The sequence below is a fragment of the Nycticebus coucang genome, chromosome 15 (assembly GCF_027406575.1).
Source record: "Nycticebus coucang isolate mNycCou1 chromosome 15, mNycCou1.pri, whole genome shotgun sequence".
Taxonomy (NCBI): domain Eukaryota; kingdom Metazoa; phylum Chordata; class Mammalia; order Primates; family Lorisidae; genus Nycticebus; species Nycticebus coucang.
The window spans coordinates 60,096,093-60,118,694 of NC_069794.1; the positions used below are offsets into that span (position 1 = coordinate 60,096,093).

At 38.8% G+C, this 22,602-nt stretch overlaps 1 protein-coding gene across 1 annotated transcript in view; it reads left to right on the forward strand.

Annotated features, from left to right (window-relative positions):
* Positions 1 to 22,602, forward strand: part of DGKH (diacylglycerol kinase eta) — a 256,137-nt gene that overhangs the window by 114,596 nt on the left and 118,939 nt on the right. Inside the window, exons 3-4 of the mRNA XM_053563299.1 lie at positions 19,909 to 20,019; positions 22,114 to 22,194. Coding sequence (XP_053419274.1) covers positions 19,909 to 20,019; positions 22,114 to 22,194 — 192 coding nt within the window. The remainder of the gene's footprint in view (positions 1 to 19,908; positions 20,020 to 22,113; positions 22,195 to 22,602) is intronic.

The window sequence follows — 22,602 nt, forward strand, 5'->3', positions numbered from 1 at the left end:
AGCTTCATAGTAGGGCTGAGTACATTGGATACTTTTTCTTCCATTCCTGAGATACTTTGCTAAGAGCAACCTCAAACTCTTGAGTACAATTGATCCTCTTACCTCAGCCTCCTAAGTAGCTGGGACTACAGGCACCTGCCATCATGCCTGGCTAGTTTTTTTAGTAGAGACGTGGTCTTGTGCTTATTCAGGCTGATCTCCAACTCCTGAGCCCAAGCAGTCCACCTGCCTCAGTCTCCCAGAGTGCTAGGATTACACGTGTGAGCCACCATGCTGGCCTACCAAGCACTTCTCTTTCATGGTACTGTTAGGTGAGCTTATGAGGATTGCTAATGATGAGGCTGTTGAAGAAGGGGGGTCACTTGTGGAAGAATCTTGAATGTGCAGTTAAGAAGTCTGGAATTATACTGTGGGTGATGGGACACACTCTAAACATTTTAAATCAGAATTTGGCAGGATCAGATCTTTATTTCAGAGAGAATTCTGTCCATAGTGGGAAGAACAGACTGTCAGTACAAAACTGATAGTGGGGAAAACATTTAGGAAACTGCTGAATTCAAGGGAGTTAGAGGAGCTTAAAATAGGAAAATGGTAAGAGGAGCGGAATGGCTGGCTTTAAGCAACGAAACCTTTTCTATAATAAATAATGCGTGTGATGAGGGTCAATGTTCATGATGATAATATCTTATATACCACACTTTTAAAGAATCATGTATTCTTTTCTCTCTGTGGTATCCCACATTGTCATTGTACTCAGTGACATGCAGCTATGATTTCCACTTCAGAGATCAAAGTCTGTAAACTAAAGAGGTTTAGTTTGACCATTAAAGATGATCAAAGAGACCAAATGTTACAATTCTGTACAGATACCCAGGGAGGCATGACACAGCTTTGCTGGAGGAAATGTATAGGAAAAAGAAAAAGTCTTTGTTTGGAAGCACAGAATAGACAGTAGTTAGAAGAAATAGAAAGGGGGCAGCGCCTGTGGCTCAAAGGGGTAGGTCGCCAGCCCCATATGCTGGAGGTGGCAGGTTCAAACCCAGCCCCTGCCAAAAAAAAAAACTGCAAAAAAAAAAAAAAAAGGAGATAGAAAGGAAGCAACTTACATAAATAAATGTAGAGTGGTGAAAACTCCCCTGACTTTTCTCTCGCATTTCACCAAATTCCATTCCCTAGAAGAGAGGACTAGAAGGAGTAGTGTTGAAATAAGATTAATGGAAGCTAAAAGTTCTTCTGGGATCCTTGAAGGCATCTATAAAAGACTGACCTTTGCACTTCACCACATGTGTTTAATGCCCCCCAAGCCAATACGGTATATGAAATGTACACTTACTAGGCGGTACCTGATTTTTCAAAGATTCTTAGCTTTACAAAGGCTCATGGAATGGCTGTTTTTATAGTGAATTCTCCTAGAGCAGTAATATTCCTTTTTTATTTTTATTCTTTAAAAAAACTTTATTCAAATTAATACAAGGGTACAGTGATTAAGTAGTATTCCATCTGAGTGACTTCAACTGGTGAAACAGGAGAGTTTCTGAAATTTTAGGTGAAATCCTAGGGCACCCATGTTTGTGTATCATTTAAAAAAGAAATTACTTTTATATGCTCTAAGCAAGGGGCATGAAATGAGCAATTGCACAGCTTTAAGACTTTGGACTAAAAAACAGCCTCAGAAAGCCAGCTAGGTGAGAATATGTTCAACTTGTAAAGCTTATTTTTTCTTTTTCTTTATTTATTTTGAGACAGAGCCTCACTATGTCACCCTCGGTGGACTGCTATGGCGTCATAGCTCACAGCAACCTCAAACTCTTGGGTTTAAACGATTCTCTTGCCTCAGCCTCCCAAGTAGCTGGGACTACAGGCACCCACCACAGCGCCCGGCTATTTTTTGTTGTTGTTGCAATTGTCATTGTTGACTAACTGGTCCAGGCTGGGTTTGAACCCTCCAGCCTGGGTGTATGTGGCTGGCGTTGTAACCACTGTGCTATGGGTGCCGAGCCTGTAAAGGTTATTTTTTGAAAATAACTTTTCAAAGCTAAGTTTATTTACCTTTTTGATTTTGAAGTCTGCCTGGCTTTGCTGATTTTTCATGAGAGCCACAGAGTACTAAACCAATTATCTGCTAGATTATATAACCAAATGGCAGTTGAGTGTAAATGTCTTTAAGCCCCTTTTGGGGACAAGTGGTGGTGGTGGGGTGTTTCTCATTTATACTGGAAATTGTAAAAAAAAATTAAAAAAAGATTTTAACAGATTCTTGATCATAACTGTCTGATCATAACTGTTTCTTACTATTACTGACATTAATTTGTTCTAACATTAATATTGAATATAATAGTGTGATTTTAAAAGAAATGATTCCTTATTAATTTGTGTACTAATGTGAAATTTTGGAGCCACATGTTTTTTTTTTTTTTTCCTTTCACATCTTTTTTCCTAACCACACTTTGATTATGTGATTACAGTTGGTAGAGCTGTTACAAAACAATCATTTTTTGCTTATGCTTCTTCTTTTATAAGAAGTGTTATTTAGCTGTATATAAATAAAAGTTTAAGGATTAACTTTTATGTGAATAACTGCCTCCCAGTTAACTCTTTTTAATCACATCTTTTAGAGCCGTGGTTCTCAACCTTCCTAATGCCGTGACCCTTTAATACAGTTCCTCATATTGTGGTGACCCCCAACCATAAAATTATTTTCGTTGCTACTTCATAACTGTAATTTTGCTTTTGTAATGAATCGTAATGTAAATATCTGATATGCTGAATGTATTTAGGTGACCCCTGTGAAAGGGTTGTTCGACTCCCAAAGGGGTCATGACCCATAGGTTAAGAACTGCTGTCCTGGAGGAAAGCAAGAATGTTTTCTTTTTATCTTCCCCCCCTAAGAATTCAAAATTCACTGTTTGTATATTATAACATAGAGAAGTTTGTAAATCTGTGAAGACAAAGACTATTTCTTATACATCTCTATATTCCCCACAGCCTTACACATTGCACATGAATCCACACTTAGGCAAGATTTGAAGAACATGATAATTACATAGAAAACAGATAAATAATTTGCTTTTAAAGTGACTGTAAGCAACATGTCTCCATGAACAATATTCCCGTATAAAGCCAGAATGACAGACGTTTTGTTTTCTGCCCCTCTGCCTGTGCTTACCCAGCCCTTCACCCAGGACATGCCCTAGGGACATGTAGACCTTTGAGTGTTTGTATCTGAATTTTCCTTTTTTCTTTTTTATTACTAAATCATAGCTGTGTACATTAATGTGATCATGGGGCACCATACACTGGTTTTATAGACTGTTTGACACATTTTCATTACACTGGTTAACATAGCCTTCCTGGCATTTTCTTAGTTATTGTGTTAAGACATTTACATTCTACATTTACTAAGTTTCACTTATACCCTTCTAAGATGCACCACAAGTGAAATCCCACCAATCACCCTCCCTCCGCCCCCCTCCCCCCTCCTCTCCCTTTCCCTCTCCCCCTTTTCTTAGGTTATAACTGGGTTATAGCTTTCATGTGAAAGCCATAAATTAGTTTCATAGTAGGGCTGAGTACATTGGATACTTTTTCTTCCATTCTTGAGATACTTTACTAAGAAGAATATGTTCCAGCTCCATCCAAGTAAACATGAAAGAGGTAAAGTCTCCATCTTTCTTTAAGGCTGCATAATATTCGTGTACGTATACCACAGTTTATTAATCCATTCATGGATCGATGGGCATTTGGGCTTTTTCCATGACTTAGCAATTATGAATTGGGCTGCAATAAACATTCTGGTACAAATATCTTTGTTATGATGTGATTTTTGGTCTTCTGGATATATGCCTAGTAGAGGAATTATAGGATTGAATGGCAGATCTATTTTTAGATCTCTTTAAGTGTTCTCCAAACATCTTTCCAAATGGAATGTATTAATTTGCATTCCCACCAGCAGTGTAGAAGTGTTCCCTTTTCTCCACATCCACACCAACATCTCTGGTCTTGGGATTTTGTGATATGGGCTAATCTTACTGGAGTTAGTGATATCTCAAAGTAGTTTGAATTTGCATTTCTCTGATGATTAAAGATGATGAGCATTTTTTCATATGTCTGTAGGCCGTGCGCCTGTCTTCTTCAGAGAAGTTTTTCTTCAAGTCCCTTGCCCAGCCTGCGATGGGATCGCTTGTTCTTTTCTTGCTTATATGTTTGAGTTCTCTGTGGATTCTGGTTATTAAACCTTTGTCAGAGACATAACCTACAAATATCTTCTCCCATTTTGGGGGCTGTTTGCTTGCTTTACTAACTGTGTTCTTGTCTGACCTTTGATCAGGTCCCAGTAGTGTATTTTTGAAGCTGCTTCAAGTGCCTGGGGGGTCCTCCTCATAAAATACTCGCCCAGACTGATTTCTTCAAGGGTTTTCCCTACACTCTTCCTCTAGTATTTTTATAGTTTTGTGTTTTAAGTTTAAATCTTTAATCCAGTGAGAGTCTATCTTAGTTAATGGTGAAAGGTGTGGGTCCCGTTTCAGTCTTTTACAGATTGCCAGCCAGTTCACCCAGCACCATTTTAAGTAGGGAATCTTTTCCCCACTGAATGTTTTTAATTGGCTTGTCAAAGATCAAATAACGGTAAGTAGCTGGATTCATCTCTTGGTTCTCAATTCTGTTCTAGACATCTACTTCTCTGTTTTTGTGCCAGTACCATGCTGTTTTGATCACTGTCAATTTATGGTGTAGTCTGAGGTCTGGTTGCGTGATTCCTCCTGCTTTGTTTTTATTTCTGAGTAATGTCTTGGCTATTTGAGGTTTTTTTCTGCTTCCATATAAAATGAAGTATTATTTTTTCAAGATCTTTAAAGTATGACAGTGGAGCTTTAACAGGGATTGCATTAAAATTGTATATTGCTTTGGGTAGTATGGACATTTTAACAATGTTGATTCTTCTAGCCATGAGCATGGTATGTTTTTCCATTTGTTAACATTTTCAGCTATTTCTTTTCTTAGAGTTTCATAGTTCTCTTTATAGAGATCTTTCACGTCCTTTGTTGGATAAACTCCCAAATATTTCATCTTCTTTGGCACTACTGTGAACGGAATAGAGTCCTTAACTGTTTTTTGAGCTTGACTATTGTTGGTATATATAAAGGCTATGGATTTATGAATGTTGATTTTGTAACCTGAGACGCTGCTGTATTCCTTGATCACTTCTAAGAGTTTTGTAGTAGAATCCCTGGTGTTTTCCAGATACACAATCATACCATCTGTGAAGAGCGAAAGTTTGATCTCTTCTGACCCTATATGGATACCCTTCATCGCCTTTTCTTCCCTAATTGCAATGGCTAAAACTTGCATTACAGTGTTAAAGAGCAGTGGAGAAAATGGGCAGCCTTGTCTGGTTCCTGATCTGAGTGGAAATGATTTCAGTTTAACTCCATTCAATACAATATTGGCTGTGGGTTTGCTGTAGATGGCTTCTATCAGTTTAGGAAATGTCCCTTCTATACCAATTTTCTTAAGTGTTCTGATGATGATGGGATGTTGTATATTATCAAAAGTTTTTTCTGCATCAATGGAGAGAGCCATATGGTCTTCGTTTTTTAATTTGTTTATGTGCTGAATTATACTTATAGATTTATGGATGTTGAACCAGCCTTGAGACCCTGGGATAAAACCGACTTGGTCATGATGTATAATTTGTTTGATGTGTTGCTGGATTCTGTTTGTTAGGATCTTGTTGAATATTTTTGCATCTATAATCATTAGTGATATTGGTCTGTAATTTTCTTTTCTTGTTGGGTCTTTTCCTGGTTTGGGAATAAGGGTGATGTTTGCTTCATAGAACGTGTTGGGTAGTCTTCCTTCTTTTTCTACATTTTGGAACAGGTTGAGTAATATAGGTACTAATTCCTCTTTAAAGGTTTGGTAGAATTCTGACGTGAAGCCATCTGGTTCCGAGCTTTTCTTTTTAGGGAGGTTTTGTATGGTTGATGCTATTTCAGAACTTGATATGGGTCTGTTCAACATTTCCACTTGATTCTGGCTAAGTCTTGGAAGGTGACGTGCTTCCAAGTATTAGCCAATTTCCTTCAGATTTTCATATTTCTGAGAATAAAGTTTCTTGTAATATTTATGAATTCCTCAGAAATTCAAAAAATTGAATTTTTTTCAATTGTTGTTATTTCATCTTTGTCGTTTCTGATTGATGAGATTAGAGATTTTACTCTTCTTTTCCTGGTTAGGTTAGCCAAAGGTTTATCTATTTTATTGACCTTTTCAAAAAACCAACTTTCTGATTTATTGATGTGTTGTATTCAATTCTGTTTTCAGTTCTGCTCTAATTTTGGTTATTCTGCTCTAATTTTGGTTATTTCTTTTCTTCTGCTGTGTATGGGGTAGAATGTTCCTTTTCCAGTTGCTTGAGATGTCCGATTAAGTTGTTTTACTTCCTCTCTTTTTGTTCTCTTGAGGAAGGCTTGCAGTGCTATAAATTTCCCTCTTAGGTCTGCCTTTGCAGGTATCCCAGAGGTTCTGATAATTCATGTCTTGATTGTCGTTTTGTTCCAAAAAATTTGGCAGTTTCCTTCTTAATCTCATCTCTGACCCAGCTATCATTCAACATAAGGTTATTTAACTTCCTTGTTTTTGTATGAGTATGCAGATTACTGTTGTTACTGAGTTCAACTTTTATTCTACTGTGGTCCGAGAAGATGCAGGAAATAATTTCTGTTCCTTTAAATTTACTAAGGTTAGACTTGTGACCTAAAATGTGATCGATTTTGGAGTATGTTCCGGGGGCTGATGAGAGTATGTGTATTCACTTTTGTTGGGATGAAATGTTCTGTAGATGTCTGCTAAATCCAAATGTTGGATGGTTAGGTTTAAATCTAAGATTTCTTTGCTCAGCTTCTTATTGGAGGATCTATCCAACACTGCCAAAGGAGTGCTGAAATCTCCGACTATTATGGAGCTGGAGGAAATCAAGTTGCTCATGTCTGTTAGAGTTTCTCTTATAAATTGAGGTGCATTCTGGTTGGGTGCATAAATATTAATAATTGAAATCTCATCATACTGAGTATTACACTTAACAAATATGAAGTGTGGGCGGCGCCTGTGGCTCAGTGAGTAGGGCGCCGGCCCCATATACCAAGGGTGGCGGGTTCAAACCCAGCCCCAGCTGAACTGCAACAAAAAAATAGCCGGGCGCTGTGGCGGGCGCCTGTAGTCCCAGCTGCTCGGGAGGCTGAGGCAAGAGAATCGCATAAGCCCAAGAGTTAGAGGTTGCTGTGAGCCATGTGACGCCACGGCACTCTACCAGAGGGCGGTACAGTGAGACTCTGTCTCTACCAAAAAAAAAAAAAAAACAAATATGAAGTGACCATTCTTATCCTTCCTTACTTTTGTTTGTTTAAAGCCTACTGTGTCTGCAAATAAAATTGCAACACCTGCTTTTTTCTGGTTACCATTTGCCTGAAATACGGACGACCATCCTTTCACCCTGAGTCTATATTTGTCTTTTAAGGTAAGATGTGACTCTTCTATGCAGCAAATATCTGCCCTGAGTTTTTGTATCCAGCCAGGTAACCTGTGCCTCTTTAGAGGACAGTTTAAGCCGTTCACATTAATGAAGAATATTGATAAGTCTGGTAAAATTTGGGGTATCAAGTTTTTTGAAAGTCCAGTGGACATTTTTAATCTTTTCGCCACTGTGGAATTTGGAGTTTGATCAAAAGTTTCTGAGTTAGTGTACTTTTGTGGTAGAGGATTGGGCTGGTCATTATGGAGGATAAGTCTGAGAATATCCTGAAGAACTAGTTTGATTATGGCAAATTTCTTCAACATATGAATGTCATTAAAGTATTTAATTTCTCCATCATAAATGAAACTCAATTTAGGTACAGGATCCAGGGTTGAAAGTTATTTTGCTTTAGGAGATTAAAAGTCAATGACCTCCCTCTTCTGGCTTGAAATGTTTCAGCAGAGAGATCTACAGTCATTCTAATATCGAATGGATTGCTTACGTCTGGCTGCTTTCAGAATTTTCTCCTTCATATTAATTTTAGTGAAGGTAATTATGATATGCTTGGGGGATGTCTTATTTGAATTGAGTTGTGCTGGGGCTGTGAAACTGTCTGGTATCTGAATTTCAGAATCTCTTGGCATGTTTGGAAAATTCTCTTTCACAATTTCATGGAGAAGGGTCTCTGTGTCTTGTGAGGCCACTTCATCACTTTCAGGGATTCCAGTGAGGCGGGTATTAGCCTTCTTCTAATTATCCTGGAGCTCTCTGAGAGAATGATCTGTTTTTGCTTACCATTTCTCTTCCTCTTTGAGAGTTTGGGAGAATTCAAAGGCTTTGTCTTCAATGTCAAAAATCCTTCTTTCTGCTTGCTCCACTCTGTTACTGAGGGATTCTACTGTATTTTTCAGATTTTTGAGGGCTGCAAATTCTTGCTTCAGTGTGTCAAAATCTTTGGTAGTTTTGTCTTTAAATTCGCTAAATTCTTGAGATAACTTTTGAATTCTCCTTGAATTTCTAATTCCGACTTTTCAATTTGCTCAAATTTCTAATTCCAAATTTTCCTCCTTCTGTTAATCTTGTTTGCAATCCAAATTCTGAATTTGATTTCTGATGTCTCGGTCGGCTGTTTATGAATGGGCTATTCTGTTACATCTGCCATATCTTTCCTTGGGGGGGTTGATCTATTCTGGTTATTCATGTTACCAGAGTTTTTCCGCTGATTCCACTGCATGATTGTTTTACACTGTTTGATTTTTTCCCCTGGAGCTTTGTGGAGGACCCGCACAGTGCTATGGCCTGAGAAAGCGGGGACCTATTTGGTGTGGTAGGGTACGTGGTTCTGTCTTGTTTTCAGCTGGTCTCTGTTTGACCCTTGTGAAACAGTTACTCTGGGTGTAAATCTCAGCTGTGGAGAAATACCAGTAATTAATTTACCCTGCACACCACAGGCAACAATTGGAAAAGGAAAATCAAACCTTCCTACGACCACACACCCAGGGCACCACCTGAATAGTCCTCGGGCGATTGGCTCGGTTCAAAAGGTCCAAATCAATTGTCTCAGTCAGCACCTGTCTCAGGTGGGAGAGTTTAAAAGGTCTCTGGCAACTGGATCGCAGGGTTCTGGTGACTATTCAGATATTGCTTGCTCCAGTGTTCCGTGGAGTCAGGAGGACCCACCCAGCAAATAGATCAGTCTGGGAAGGTTGATGCCTCCTTCCCCATCTTATACCTCTGTCACACCCAGTCACTGATAGTCCCACAGATCTTTGACCCAGTCGCCTGTAGTGAACAGATACTCCAGGGGTTTGCACCTGCCTGAATCACAAGGAAATCTATTTCTGCTCAGCCAGGCCACTGTGCTCTGCCTCTATCTAGCAGGGGCAGGTGAGGCCTGACAAACTTGGGCACTTGATGGAGGCTGGGGGGTGTTCACGTAGTTCCAGCCCCGCCCCTGATTGATGTTACTGACAGAACAGAACAGAACAACTTTGCAGGAATTTTTTTTCTGTCCCTGCTAAATTCCCCTGCAGAAGAGAAGATGTTTTGAGTTCCCAAACCCTACACCTCAGGCCCTGCCTTTGCTCCTGCAGGTTTGTATTCAGTTAGCTGTCAGTTCTAGTCTCCTGTCTTCTTTTGTCTATAGGCTGACGATCCCCTGAGGGTCGGGTGTGTCTGAGGCTCAGTAAAGTGGTCGTCTGGGTCAGCCCCGCCCTGGGAACTTCCTGGCTCTGTGCATGTGTTTCTAGTCCCGGTTCTCCACCCAGGCCAGTACTGCCTCAGGCAAACCCTTTACTCACGGGGACTGCATTTCCGTCCCAGATCTGTTCCATGGTGGTTGTCACCTGAGTTGATGCCCGCCCTCTTCTGGTTGTCCAGGGAGACAGGGGGTGTAGCTTCAGAATATCCGGGAGTGAGCCCTATTGTTGCCAAAAGACAGCTGATGCTGTGCGCCTTGGGGCACCACCGCTCCGGTTTTGTTCCCTCTCTCCTGGCCTTCCTCTCCTCACTCCCTTGCGGCAGATTGAGCCATGAGCAGCTGCAGTCTAGGCCCTGTACACACCCCTTGAGAAATCACCCAAGAGTCTGGACTTCTGGGGGACAGGCCCCCAGACCTCTGAGTGAGAGTGGAGGGGAGTGCTGGGAGCTCAGAGTTGCAGGTAGAGAATATATACAGTTTTATACAGTTTTAGCCTGGCAGGAGAACACTGTGGCACCGGAGTAGGGGAGGTAGGTCCAGTTTTTAGAGGGTCTCTCCCATGGAGTGTATTTGGAGGACCTTTGAACTCTGCTCGTTTGTTTGTGGGGCACTCCAAGCTGTTCTCATGAGGGAGGGGACTCCCATCTGCTTGGTGATGAATTTTGTACCGTTTGTTTGTATCCTTGGGGTCGCAGCTCGCCTCAGTGGGGTTGATGTGCATTCTTCAACCTTCTCTCTTGGTGCAGCTCTAATCCACCAGGTTAGTTGCTAAATTTCTGTCCTTTCACTCTCCTTCTGGATGGGAGCCTCTGTGGAAAGCTGGCTTCAGTCAGCCATCTTGTCTCTGCTCCTCTGTATCTGAATTTTCATACAAAGGAAAAGAAAAAGGCTCAGGCCTGCCAAACCCTGGAAATGGTAAAAGCATTTCCAGCCATTATTCCTTATTTACACATTGATACCATTTCCTGTCAATCAGGAGCTCAGTGCCTTCCCGTTCGCTAATTTTTTTTTCTTGTTTTGAAATACAAAGTTACCTCATATAGTTTTATATTGTCAGTAAAAATCCTTCATTTCAACTCCACTGACATTTATTTGTGGCTATGATGTGTTATCTTGCATGTTAGATAGTGATGCTAAAAAATGGATAGGACACTGTGTTTACCCTTGTGAAGGGTACAGGCAGTGGGACCATTTGGGGTGTCCCACCTGGAGAATATCTGAGGCCTGTTTTGGTTACCTGTGGTATAGTGTTGGATGTCATGAAAATTATGCACATGACTTTTTTTCAGCTTTTGTTAGTGTTTGTGTATTTAATGTGTGGCCCAAAACAAATCTTCTAACAGTGTGAGGCAGAAAAGAAAATAGGTTGGACACCCCCGTTATAAACCAATGTCAGTGTCATTGGTGCTGTTACACAGACCGGATGAGGTGGATATCAAGGGGGCCAGCATGTCAGGAAGCCTTCCCAGGACCAGTGGTGCTGGGTGAGGGTTGAGATGGATAGGAGATTTCAAGATGAGACAAGGAGAGGAGAGAATATGCAGGGAAGAGGAAGGAGCCTGGCGGGCCATGAAGGTTGACAGTGTTGTGCAGGGTCTTCTATGGCATGTATAGCGGCTCAGACGTTACGCTGCCAGCAGCAGAGAACTAAGGAAGGGCTTGAAGCTGTGGCATAACTTATCCAGGTTTTCATTTTAGAGAATTACCCGAATAACCTTGTGAGCTTGAAGTAGGTTACTTATACTCTCTTAAAGCAGTACTTACAGAACATAAATAGACCAAACATTAATTTTTCCTCCTCATTGCCTTAAACAGAAATTCACAAAAATCCAAATACACCCACTTCTGTCATTTGAATTTCCAAATGATTTATTCTTTGGCTAAGTGATATTTTTATAGCACTTCAGTGCTCTGTGTTGGGGTTTAAGAATTATGAGCTGCCTACCTGGGCTGACATCAGATGCCACAGCAGTGCAGCTCACCACATAACTCTCCCTAATCCTGCCTTGGCATTAACAACAGGCTTCCTGTATTTCTCCTCAAAGCATCTTGAAATAGGACTGTGATGAATGGGCATGCTTATTCTGCATATTTAAAGCATTTTTCAGGAAAAAAATATAAAATGTGTACGTGTGTGAATCTGAGCAAATGTCTAAAAGAAGAGGAATGAATTTATAGTAACAAAAGACGGAAGGTTTTGTAACATAACAAAGTTCAGAGCTGCCCCTCTTAGCTGAGATGCCTTCGTGTGGTGTGAGCAGTCTTGCCGGTAGGCCCCAGGCTGTAAGTCTTTGTTCTGAACACAGTGAAATGGCTCTTCCACGACGTGGTTTCTTTCTTTGTCCTTCTCTCACTAACTTCGTTAGATTAGAAGGCGCTGACGCTATTCTCTGAAGAGTTTTTGGCCCTTATTCCAAGTGTACTCTGGGCTAACAGAGTTTTGTAATCTTTTCTTCTCTTTTTAAAAATTATTTCTTTTGCGGTAAAAATGCATAATAAAATTTACTATCTTAATCATTTCTAAATGTATGTTAAGTATATTCACATTGTTGTGCAATGTAATCTTTTTAAACTAATTATTTTCCGATCAGGTTAATGATTATTTTATTTAACATACTATTAAATCTTGATTTCTGTATCTCTTCCCTCATTGTTTTATGTTCTCTTTTTGATCATAAGTGCTAAATCAGGTATTTATTATTTAAGAAATGGGGTCTCACTCTCTAGCACACTGTACCTCAAACTCCTGTGCTCAAGTGAATCTCCTGCCTCAGCCTCTCAAGTAGTGGGACCATAGGCACACACCACCGTGCCCAGCTAATTTTTAAAACATTTTTATTGTTTTTAGAAACAGAGTCTTGCTATATTGCCCAGGCTTATCTTAACCCCCTCTGGCCTCATGTGATCCTCCCACCTTAGCTTTTCCCAGTGCTGGGCTTACAGACATGAACTACTGTTCCCTGATGTTTCCAAATCTCTAATGTTGGTTTGAAAATAAACCAGGACTAAATACCCAGAATAAGAATTTATTTTTGTGTGTGTTGAAGGAATGACTATTTTAATTCAAATTAATTGTTCATAAAATGAGTGCTCAATTTTTATAAAATAATGTTTTCCTTTAATCTTGGGAAGAACAGCTATGTGGTATGTCTTCAAAAATCAAATTTTCAAATTGAATACATAAACATATTTTAATAAGTTTCAAATTAGATAATGCCTATATACAAAAGAAATGTTTGGTTATGATCTACAATTATTAATATCTGTTGAAATTGCAACAGAAAATAGAACTCAAAAATTTCTTAGTTATTACTCTCTAACCTCTTGAGTAGTACCAAATTATGCTATTTCAAATGCCACAGGAGACTACCAAGCTGACTGAAGAGAAACCTAAAAACATTAATGTTTGTTATTCATAACCACAGAAAGGCCTGATCTATTTAAAAAACTACAACCAAAGAATTCATCCAATTTGATGTTATATGGAAGGCATCATTTTTAATTATGGTGGATCTTGAAAGTTCATGAACTCCCTAAAATCATATGTAATTTATAGTGTGTAAAGTGTGTGTGTGTGTGTGTGTGTACGCGCGCGCGTGTGCACACGGCTTCCTGGAGTGAGTATTCATAACTTTCATCAGCTCTTGAAAGGGCTTCTCCATCCAGCCACAGACATAAACCTCTCTCCTAGAGGTTACTTTGCCTGTTTTCCTATTTACGTACAGACCCTACCAACTCATACCTCGATTTTGTTCTAGAAGTAGTTTATGAACTGATTACTTGGAACTCAGACCACATTTTTCCATTAAAGTGTTATATATGTGTTACATACATAGCACATGTAACCCATGTTCCCTGACTTATTATGGTTCAACTTATGACTTTTTTGACTTTACAATGGGGCACAAGCAATATTCATTCATTAGATATTATACTTTGAGTATCCATACAAACATTATTTTTCATTTTCAGTACAGTATTCAATAAATTACATGACATTTTCAATACTTTCTTTATAAAATAGACTTTGTATTAGATTATTTTGTTTAACTCTAGGCTAATGTAAGTGTTCAGAACACATTTAAGATAGACTATGTTTAGCTATGATGTTTGGTAGGTTAGATGTATAATGCATTTTTACTTACGATATTTTCCACTTATGATAAGTTTATTGAGATGTAACCCCATTGTAAGTCAACTGTACACAGACATAGAGAGAACTTAAGTATTATAGAACCTTTACAATGGTGGTGCAAAGGAAAATGTGGTAGACCTTCCAGACTCCAAAGTAGTTTATAATTCAGGTTGGGGCAAAAATACATGTATAACCAATTCTCAATTGAGATCAAATTCCTAATTTACCAGTGACCTTCCTGTTCATTTTTCTGCCGTTGTATCAGGATTAATTCCTTATCACCATTCAATTCAAAAGAGAAGGCAAGGGGAACCCTTTGCTATCAGCCATTCAGTAAGAAAGAAGACAGTGCCTGTCTTCTCTAGCATAGGGGTGTGCTTCTGCCACCTGTAGAAGGGTGAAAGGTGGATGGTGTCCTTCAGATTCAGATGTAAAGTAGAATATGGTGGGGACTTAACCATGAAGGCAGGTATATGACATGGTTTCCATGGGAAGATGTACTCTTAGAAAGAAAAAAGAAACTTTACATTAGTTACAACTGTTTGTTTCAAATGTTCACAAGTCGGACTTTGGTTCCCAAGGTATAGTATGAAACTTTTCTCCCCCTTCCTTGTTTAGGTTCTCTGAGAGGCATGATAAAACTATGTAATTTCTAGTAGAAGTTGTGTAATATGTTGGGTGGTTGACTGAAGGGAGAAGCTAAGGGGTGGGAGAAGACGGAAAGTAGGGGAATGAGATGGGATGAGGGCTGTGTGGTCATCATGTCAGATTCACCATCTCATTATGCCTCTTACGGAGCGACAGTGTCTTAGTCCATTTTCTGCTACTTAAAACAGGACATCTAAAGCTGGATAATTTATAAAGAAAAGAAATTATTTCTTATGATTCTGGAGGCTGGGTTATTCAAGGGCTTGGCTGGGCGTCTGGGGAAGCCTTCCTCCTGGTGGGTCTCTGCAGAGTTCCCAGAGTGGTGCAGAGTTTCACATTACAAGGGGGCTGAGTATGTTCACATGCTAGGTCAGGTCTCTCTTCCTCTTCCTATAAAGCTTCCTCTAAAAGATGTGACTAACAGAAATTTAGATTAGTTTGTACATTCATGGTTTGTTAGCAGAAAGCTAACACAGAGAAGTGTGGTTTACTCCCTCGTTACATAGTAACTACATTGACTCACTAATTACCCAAATATGAAGGTCCCTATTTACAGACAGGAAAAATGTGTATAATAAACTTCAAAAAGCTATACATTTTGTGATGTTCCTTTAACAGTCTCTTAATCTACAGAGTTACTGCTGTAAACAAGCATTTTTGTTCATATTTTCTAAAAACAGGAGTAGTGTACACAGGAAGTTAACAAAACCAACTGAAAATTGGAATGATTAGATTCTTTGCTGATATTAATAGTCATACTTGTAAAAATAGTATTTCTCCTTAGCAGAAAATCTTTGTGATTTTGGGTTAGACAAAGAGTTCTTAGCTATGACATGATCATAAAAGAAAAAAATTGATAAAAAGTATTTTATCAAAATTAACATCTTCTGATCTTCAAAAGACATTATTAAGACAACCAAAAAAGCAAGTCACAGACTGGTAAGAAATATTTGCAAATCACCCTTCAGACAAATAACTTGTATCCGGAATATATAAAGGACATTTAAGATGGAATAGTGGGAAAAGAAACAACCCAATTAGGCCAGGCACAGAGGCTCACACCTGTAATCCTGGCACTCTGGGAGGCCACGGTGGGTGGATTGCTTAAACTCAGGAGTTTGAAGCCAACATGAGCAGGAGCGAGACCCTGTCTCTACTAAAAGTAGAAAAACTAGCTGAGTGTCGGGGTGGGTGCCTGTAGTATCAGCTGCTCAGGAGGCTGAGGCATAAGGATTGCTTGAGTCCAAGAGTTAGCACTCTACCCAGGGCGACAGGGTGAGACGCTGTCTCAAAAAAAAAAAAGTACCCCATGATTGCACAAATGTACATAGCTATGATTTAATTAAAAAAAAAGATATATAAAGAAGAATAACATTGTTCCTGTTTGTACATAGGAAAAAAAAAAAAGAGCAGATTCCCCTTTCATTTGGTATTAACCTATCAAATTCTTTACACAGTCATTTCTTAAATCGTATCAGTCTAACTCTAAACTATGTTCCTTTCTATTATCTGTTTCATGTCCAAGTTTTTTATCATGATAAAAATGTCTTCTTAACAGTATGTGATTTTATAATGTGAAAATAGGTAATGACTTCTTCATTTATTAGCTGTCAGCTCTAAGCAAGTTACTCTTTGCTTCAATGTGTGAATCTGTAAAGTAAGAACAATAATCCTTTCAATAATGTTGAAAAGATTAAATAAAATAAATGAAAGCATGGTACACAGCACCAAAAAAAAAAAAAAAAAAAGAAAAGAAAAGAAAGAAAGAAACCAATTTTAAAAATGGGCAAAATATTTGGATAGTTCCAAAGTATAAGAAAATGCTCAAAATCAGTAGTCATTAGAGAAATACACAATAAAATCACAACACATTACTACACACCTATTAGAATGGCTAAAATGAAAAAAAAAAAGTGGCTAAAATGAAAACGATTGACCAAGTGCTGGTGAGAGTGTGAAACAACTGGAACTTTATACACTGCTGTTAGGAATGTAAAATGGCACAAGATTTTGGAAAAACAGTTTGGCAATCCTTTTTTTTTTTTTTTTTTGAGACAGAGTCTCAAGCTGGGAGATTATACCTGGGTAGAGTGCTGTGGCGTCACAGTTCATAGCAACCTCAAACTCTTGGGCTTAAGCGATTCTCTTGCCTCAACCTCCCAAGTAAGCTAGGACTACAGGTATCTGCCACAATGCTTGGCTATTTTTGGTTGCAGTTGTCATTGTTGTTTGGCAGGCCTCGGCTGGATTCAAACCCACCAGCTTTGGGTGTATGTGACTGACACCCTAGCTGCTTGAACTACAGGTGCCCAGCCCAGTTTGGCAATTCTTGAAAAGTTAGATACCCACCTAGTATGTGACCCCGCCATGCAATGAAAGCATATGCCCACAAAAAACTTACAATTTTAATGGCGAAAAATGGTAAACAACCCATTTCATCAATAGCTGAGTAGACAAATTGTGGTATATCTATACAATGGAATACTATTTAGCAACAAAAAGGAATATGGCATTGAGATACACAACAGAATGGATGAATCTCAAAATACTTATGCTGAGTGAAAGAAACTAGACTAAATAAGGCATACACTGTGTAATGCCATTTATATGAAATTCTAGAAAATACAAAGTAATATCTCCTGATTGGCAGCAGATCAATGGTTGCGTGGGGACAGACAGTGTTTACAATAGTATATAAGGAAAGTTTTGGGTATGGAGAATATATTTAGTATCTTGATGATGGCAGTGGTTTCAAGGCCATATACTTACATCAAAAAAAAAAAATCAAATTGTACACATTGAGTATGTGCAGTTTATAAATATGGTGATTACTCAGGCACTTCAACAAAGCTGTAAACATTTTTTTTTCTGTATGTGGTGTCCTTGTGGCTTACATTTCTGACTTCATTGATGCTAACACAGACTTTTTTCGGGGATAAATTCTTGAGATACCTGACCACTTAAATGTGCAAAAAAATTAGGTCATAAACATGGATATTTTTTCTCTTTCTAGTATACATTTCATATAATAAATCTGAATATTTCTGATAATTTTGACCTGCAGTTAATATTGATATGCATTTAATACAACACTTTCGACCTCAATTGATTTAAATCACATTGAATTATTTAGGAATTTATGCCATTATTTATGTTTTTCTAATTTTTGTCATTGTAAGCAAAATCTTAGTACAGTTTATAGAATAAAAAGGTAGAGTTATTGAACATAAGTCATTTTGAATGGCTGGTACATATTATTTCCTTTTTTATTAGGATTCCTCTTTTATTAAATATTGCTAAAAATAAGTAGGCTTTTTGGTGGGACTTGGAGACGTTTTTATTCTCACTGCTTGAGTAGTGAGTGATGGTAGCAGTGTATTTGGTAATAGGCTTTGACTTGTACTTGAATGGGTCATGGGCCCAGTGATGGGAAATGATAGGAGATAACCTAGTCCCTGTGTTAAGGTTGGTACTATATGGTAGTACATTTATAATAAAAGGTGTTTTACTTTATACAAAAATCAGTCCTAGTTATCAACAAAAGGTTAGGAGGAGGAAGTGAAGTCTCATAACCTTAGAATGCAGGCATTATATCTTGTTTTTTTTTAAGAGCTAGTGCAAAATGTGGAATTTCACTCCTGTAGTGGTTTTTGCTGCTGTCACATGAGGGTTCCTAAGGGCAGGACTTTCTCTTGACACCTGCCCTTCCTCAGTGCTTCCTCTCAGCAGGCCTGTCTAACCTTGCTTCAGTGTGGACTCAGGCAGCTCTAACAGAATTCAATGCGCATTGAATTCAATGCGCACCCCACCCTGGTCTAAGGCACAGCTCTCTACTGTGGCTGACATTAGGCTCTCCCCTTCCTTTCTCACCTGGTTCCCCTCGTCACTTTTCCCTCTTAACCATTTCACTAGCCTTTTTCACTTAGAATAAAAAGCAGACTCCTTACTTGGCCAACATAAACTGTCTCTTGTCTCCTGTAATCTTCCTCCTGATGCTCTCCTACCCAGCTGTTATCTGTCCTGACAGTGGCCTGTGAGCACTTATTTACTTCTTCCAAGAATCTCTTATAATTTGATGCCTGGCAAATACTCTCTGGACTTAATAGCATAATGATATCATCATAATAACACTTTGTTCCATTTATTGAATGTTTTCTTTAAACCAGACAGTGTGCTAAGTGCTCTACAGGCATTATCTTGTAATTAAATTAGATGCAGCAAGCTTGTGAAGTTGGTGCTGTGATTACCATTTTTTTTAACGAGAGGAAATCAGGGTGTAGAGAGTTGGAGTGACTTGCCCAGGTTCCCACTATTGTTAGATGCTGGAGCCCGGCTTGACGTCTGTGTGTCTGACTCTAAATCGGCTCTTTGGTAATGAAGTTTCAAAAGTATCTTGTTGCCATTAGACTGTAATGATCTTACAACAATTCTTAGAGAACAATGCTAGAGCAAGCTGTACATTTCTTAATGTAACTTAACTACTGTCCTGGAGACAACAAAATTTTCTTAGTATTTTACTGATAATAAGAGGCTGAAGCAAACTAGTTCCTTAGATTTAGTATTTTACTGATAATAGTCTGGTGTAAAAGTTGAGAATAAACTCTAGACCAGCGATTCTCAACCTGTGGGTTGCAACCCCCTTGGGGGTTGAATGACCCTTTCACAGGGGTCGCCTAAAACCATCCTGCATATCAGATATTTACATTACGATTCATAACAGTAGCAAAATTACAGTTATGAAGTAGCAACGAAAATAATTTTATGGTTGGGGGTCACGACAACATGAGGAACTACGTGGCATTAGGAAGGTTGAGAACCACTGTTCTAGACTCACACAGATTGGGTTTCATCTCAGAATAACCTGCCATTCATTCATGTAGATCTCGTCATCATATGCACCAGGTAACCTGATCAGGCACTTGCATTAGGTCAGTGCACAATCTAATCGGAGGATTGAAAATTTTGTTCTTTAAGCTGTTTTTCTCTTGCAGAAACTTATCTACGATCATTCTGCTATTAAGTGGTGGCACCAGGAGGTAGACAAAAGGTTTCTGGCTTCAGAGCCTATGTGCTTTCTAATCATTATGCTGCACCTTCACCATCTCCACTATAAACAAGACAGTGTACACATCAGACTGTGTCGCAGGCAATAACGTGTGTGCACGTGTCTCATGTATTATTTGTACATTTTTTGAGAGCAGGGAACCACGATAAATTCATGTTTGCTCTTTGAGGCTTTGCGTATATGCTCACTTGATTCAAACATGAAGGGAATCAAATATTCTTTCACATAATTTGTAAGATATGGAGAATATTATTCAAAATATAAATGATCGTGTGTCATTAAATCTGAATTTCATTTGGTTTTGAATTTCATGTCACTCATACTGTTGTTCCTCTGCTTCTCCCCAGACCAGTATTAAAGAGGGACAACTGCTGAAGCAAACCAGTTCCTTCCAAAGGTGGAAAAAGCGATACTTCAAACTTCGAGGCCGCACCCTTTACTATGCAAAGGACTCAAAGGTAATTCAAGAGAATCACTAGTTCCAAGCACTTGAGGTCATGAGCAGATTTGAAATTTTGGTTATGTAAACTGTTTTTGTCTTAAAGGCTCACGATAACATTGCTATTCTTATATGAATTTGATATAAATGCAGTCCATCTTGGACCCCATTGCAAAGAGGTCTCCGTTTGAGTCAGTCCCAAACTGATTATCACTCAGGATAATCTTTTAGTGTAGTTTGCTTGCTTTTCTTCTTCCTTTCTTTTTTCCTTCCAATTAAATATAGCCTTATAAGATGTAATAAACGAAAAATTTTGTGTTTCTCCCCTTTCTGCCACTTTTTTACCTTGTCAATTGTTCCGTGACCATGAGAGAGAGAAAGCTTCTGGAGTTGCTAAGAATTCATGCTCTCAGTTTAGATCAGGGTTCATATCCCACTTCCAGCACATTCCAACTGAGCAGCAGTGGCTGTCAATGGTTATTGAGAGGAGATAATGCCCTTCAAGGGCTTACACAGTACCTGACACAAACTAATCACTCCAGTACGCGAGCCATTAAGAGTAAAAATCACATTGAAATAAAATCAGGACAAAATAATTGTTATATAACAGTTGAACCAAATAATAATAATGCAGTTTGGGAGGAAAAGTTTCTAACGATGAGCCTCTATCAAAACCCGTATTTTAGCATTACTTCGAAAATAAACATTAAGATTTCTTGCTACTATGCCAGCTGTATAATTAATCATTTCCATTTTTAAAAAAGAATGTTCCTGATATAATTAGTGAAGTTATACACCAGGAGGTAAAAACAAATAAACAAACCTAATTCTTAGTTTATGCAGCTATAGAAGTAATAACCAAATAAAATAATATTAAAAGTCATTAAATTCAAGCTTGTTCCTGATCTGGCTCCAGCCTGATTTTTCACATTTGTCTCTGGACAGCACTGAGCTTTCAGCTTTTGCCCGTGCACACCATCTCCAGAATGACATTTCCTCTATCTCCACTTGACGAGATGCCCCGTTTTCTGTAAGATCCACCTCAAATAGTCCTTAGTCCATCATTCACAGGAGAAAGAGTTCCTTGGTTTTCTGCTGGAGAAATCTTCTGCGACTGTCTGTAGCATTTCATTGTATCTCTTCTCCTTTGCTTTTAATTGTCTATCTTAAATTTCAAGTTAGTTGCACTTGGTTCATCGCCTGTGCTAGACTGTAAATTCCTTGCAGTCAAGGAACAGCTGTTATAGTCAGATTGTTTGAATTGGGGTACACCGGCACAGCCCTCTGGCAAGCTTGGGATGGGTTGGAAGCTATCAGAAAAGGGGGGCCCTTTTTCTACAGATCTAGAGGAGTACCGTTACACGGGCTTTGCTGCAAGAACACTGAATGAGTATGAATAATGACTGGCTGAAAGTGGGAATCGTATGTTTATTTACTAGAATTTCCTAATCGCTACTTTGTATGTTTTAAAACACTCCATCTAGCTGGCTGCTGTAACTCAGTGGTTAGGGTGCAGGCTCGTCACACCAGGGGTGTCAAGTTCGAGGCTCCTCTGGGGACGATAAACAAAAACAAACACATTTCTAGGGAGCTCTGTGCTTTACCACAGAAGCTTTTGTGGTTAAGACAGCTTTTAAGAGTATATAAATAAAAAACCCATCATCTTCTACTTACAGAGCACATTCACTGTCTCCTTTGCACACATCTTTATAGATGAGGAAAATAAGGTTCCGAAAGTTCAGTATCAGATCTGCTCACCCAGGCCTAGCTCTCAGTTCTTGGTGAGTGAACCTGGGAAAGACTCTGCTCCCCGGGATAGTTGGTAGTTGTTATGCTTCCAGAGAGCACAGAGCATTTGCATTGAAACGGTGTGCCCAGGGGTTCTCTGAAGTCCTTTTCAATCTGGGATTTATGGATTAGCTGTACTTTATGGTTTTATTCATCGTTCCTAAGAAGAAATTGCAGAGCATCACTAATTAACTGTTTTTCCCTTTTCTGTTCCTGATCCCTAACAGCTTCATAGTCATGAACTGATGGTAAAATCATACTGAAGAGCGTTGCAGTAGGTTTTCATCTAATGTGTTTGTGTTTTGTTTTTTTTTTTCATTAACAGTCTCTGATATTTGATGAAGTTGACCTCTCAGATGCCAGTGTAGCTGAAGCGAGCACAAAAAATGCTAACAACAGCTTCACGGTATGATTATGTTCTATTAAGTCCCTGCTCAAAAACACCTTTCTGAAGCATGTGCAGAATGTCAGTTACCAAATGTGTGTTGACATGTGCATGTTGGAGTTGTAAACTCTAAGTATGTTACATATTCTAACACCCGCTACCATTTCTGATTGTTTGGCTCCATTAACCTGGTTTTAGATGCACTTTAAAAAAAATGATATTTTTTTCCTTTTGAGACTTTTTCAGTACTTTAAATTTTCACCACCTTTAAATTAACACTTCAATTAATTGTTCTCGAATATTTAAAAAGTTTATTTATCTTCTATATTATAAATAATGTTTTCTCCATCTGTTCTACTTTCACTCCAGTTGGCCATTGTTTGGGCACTTGCTGTAGTTCAGGCCTCCGTTTCTTCTCACTTAGGTAAT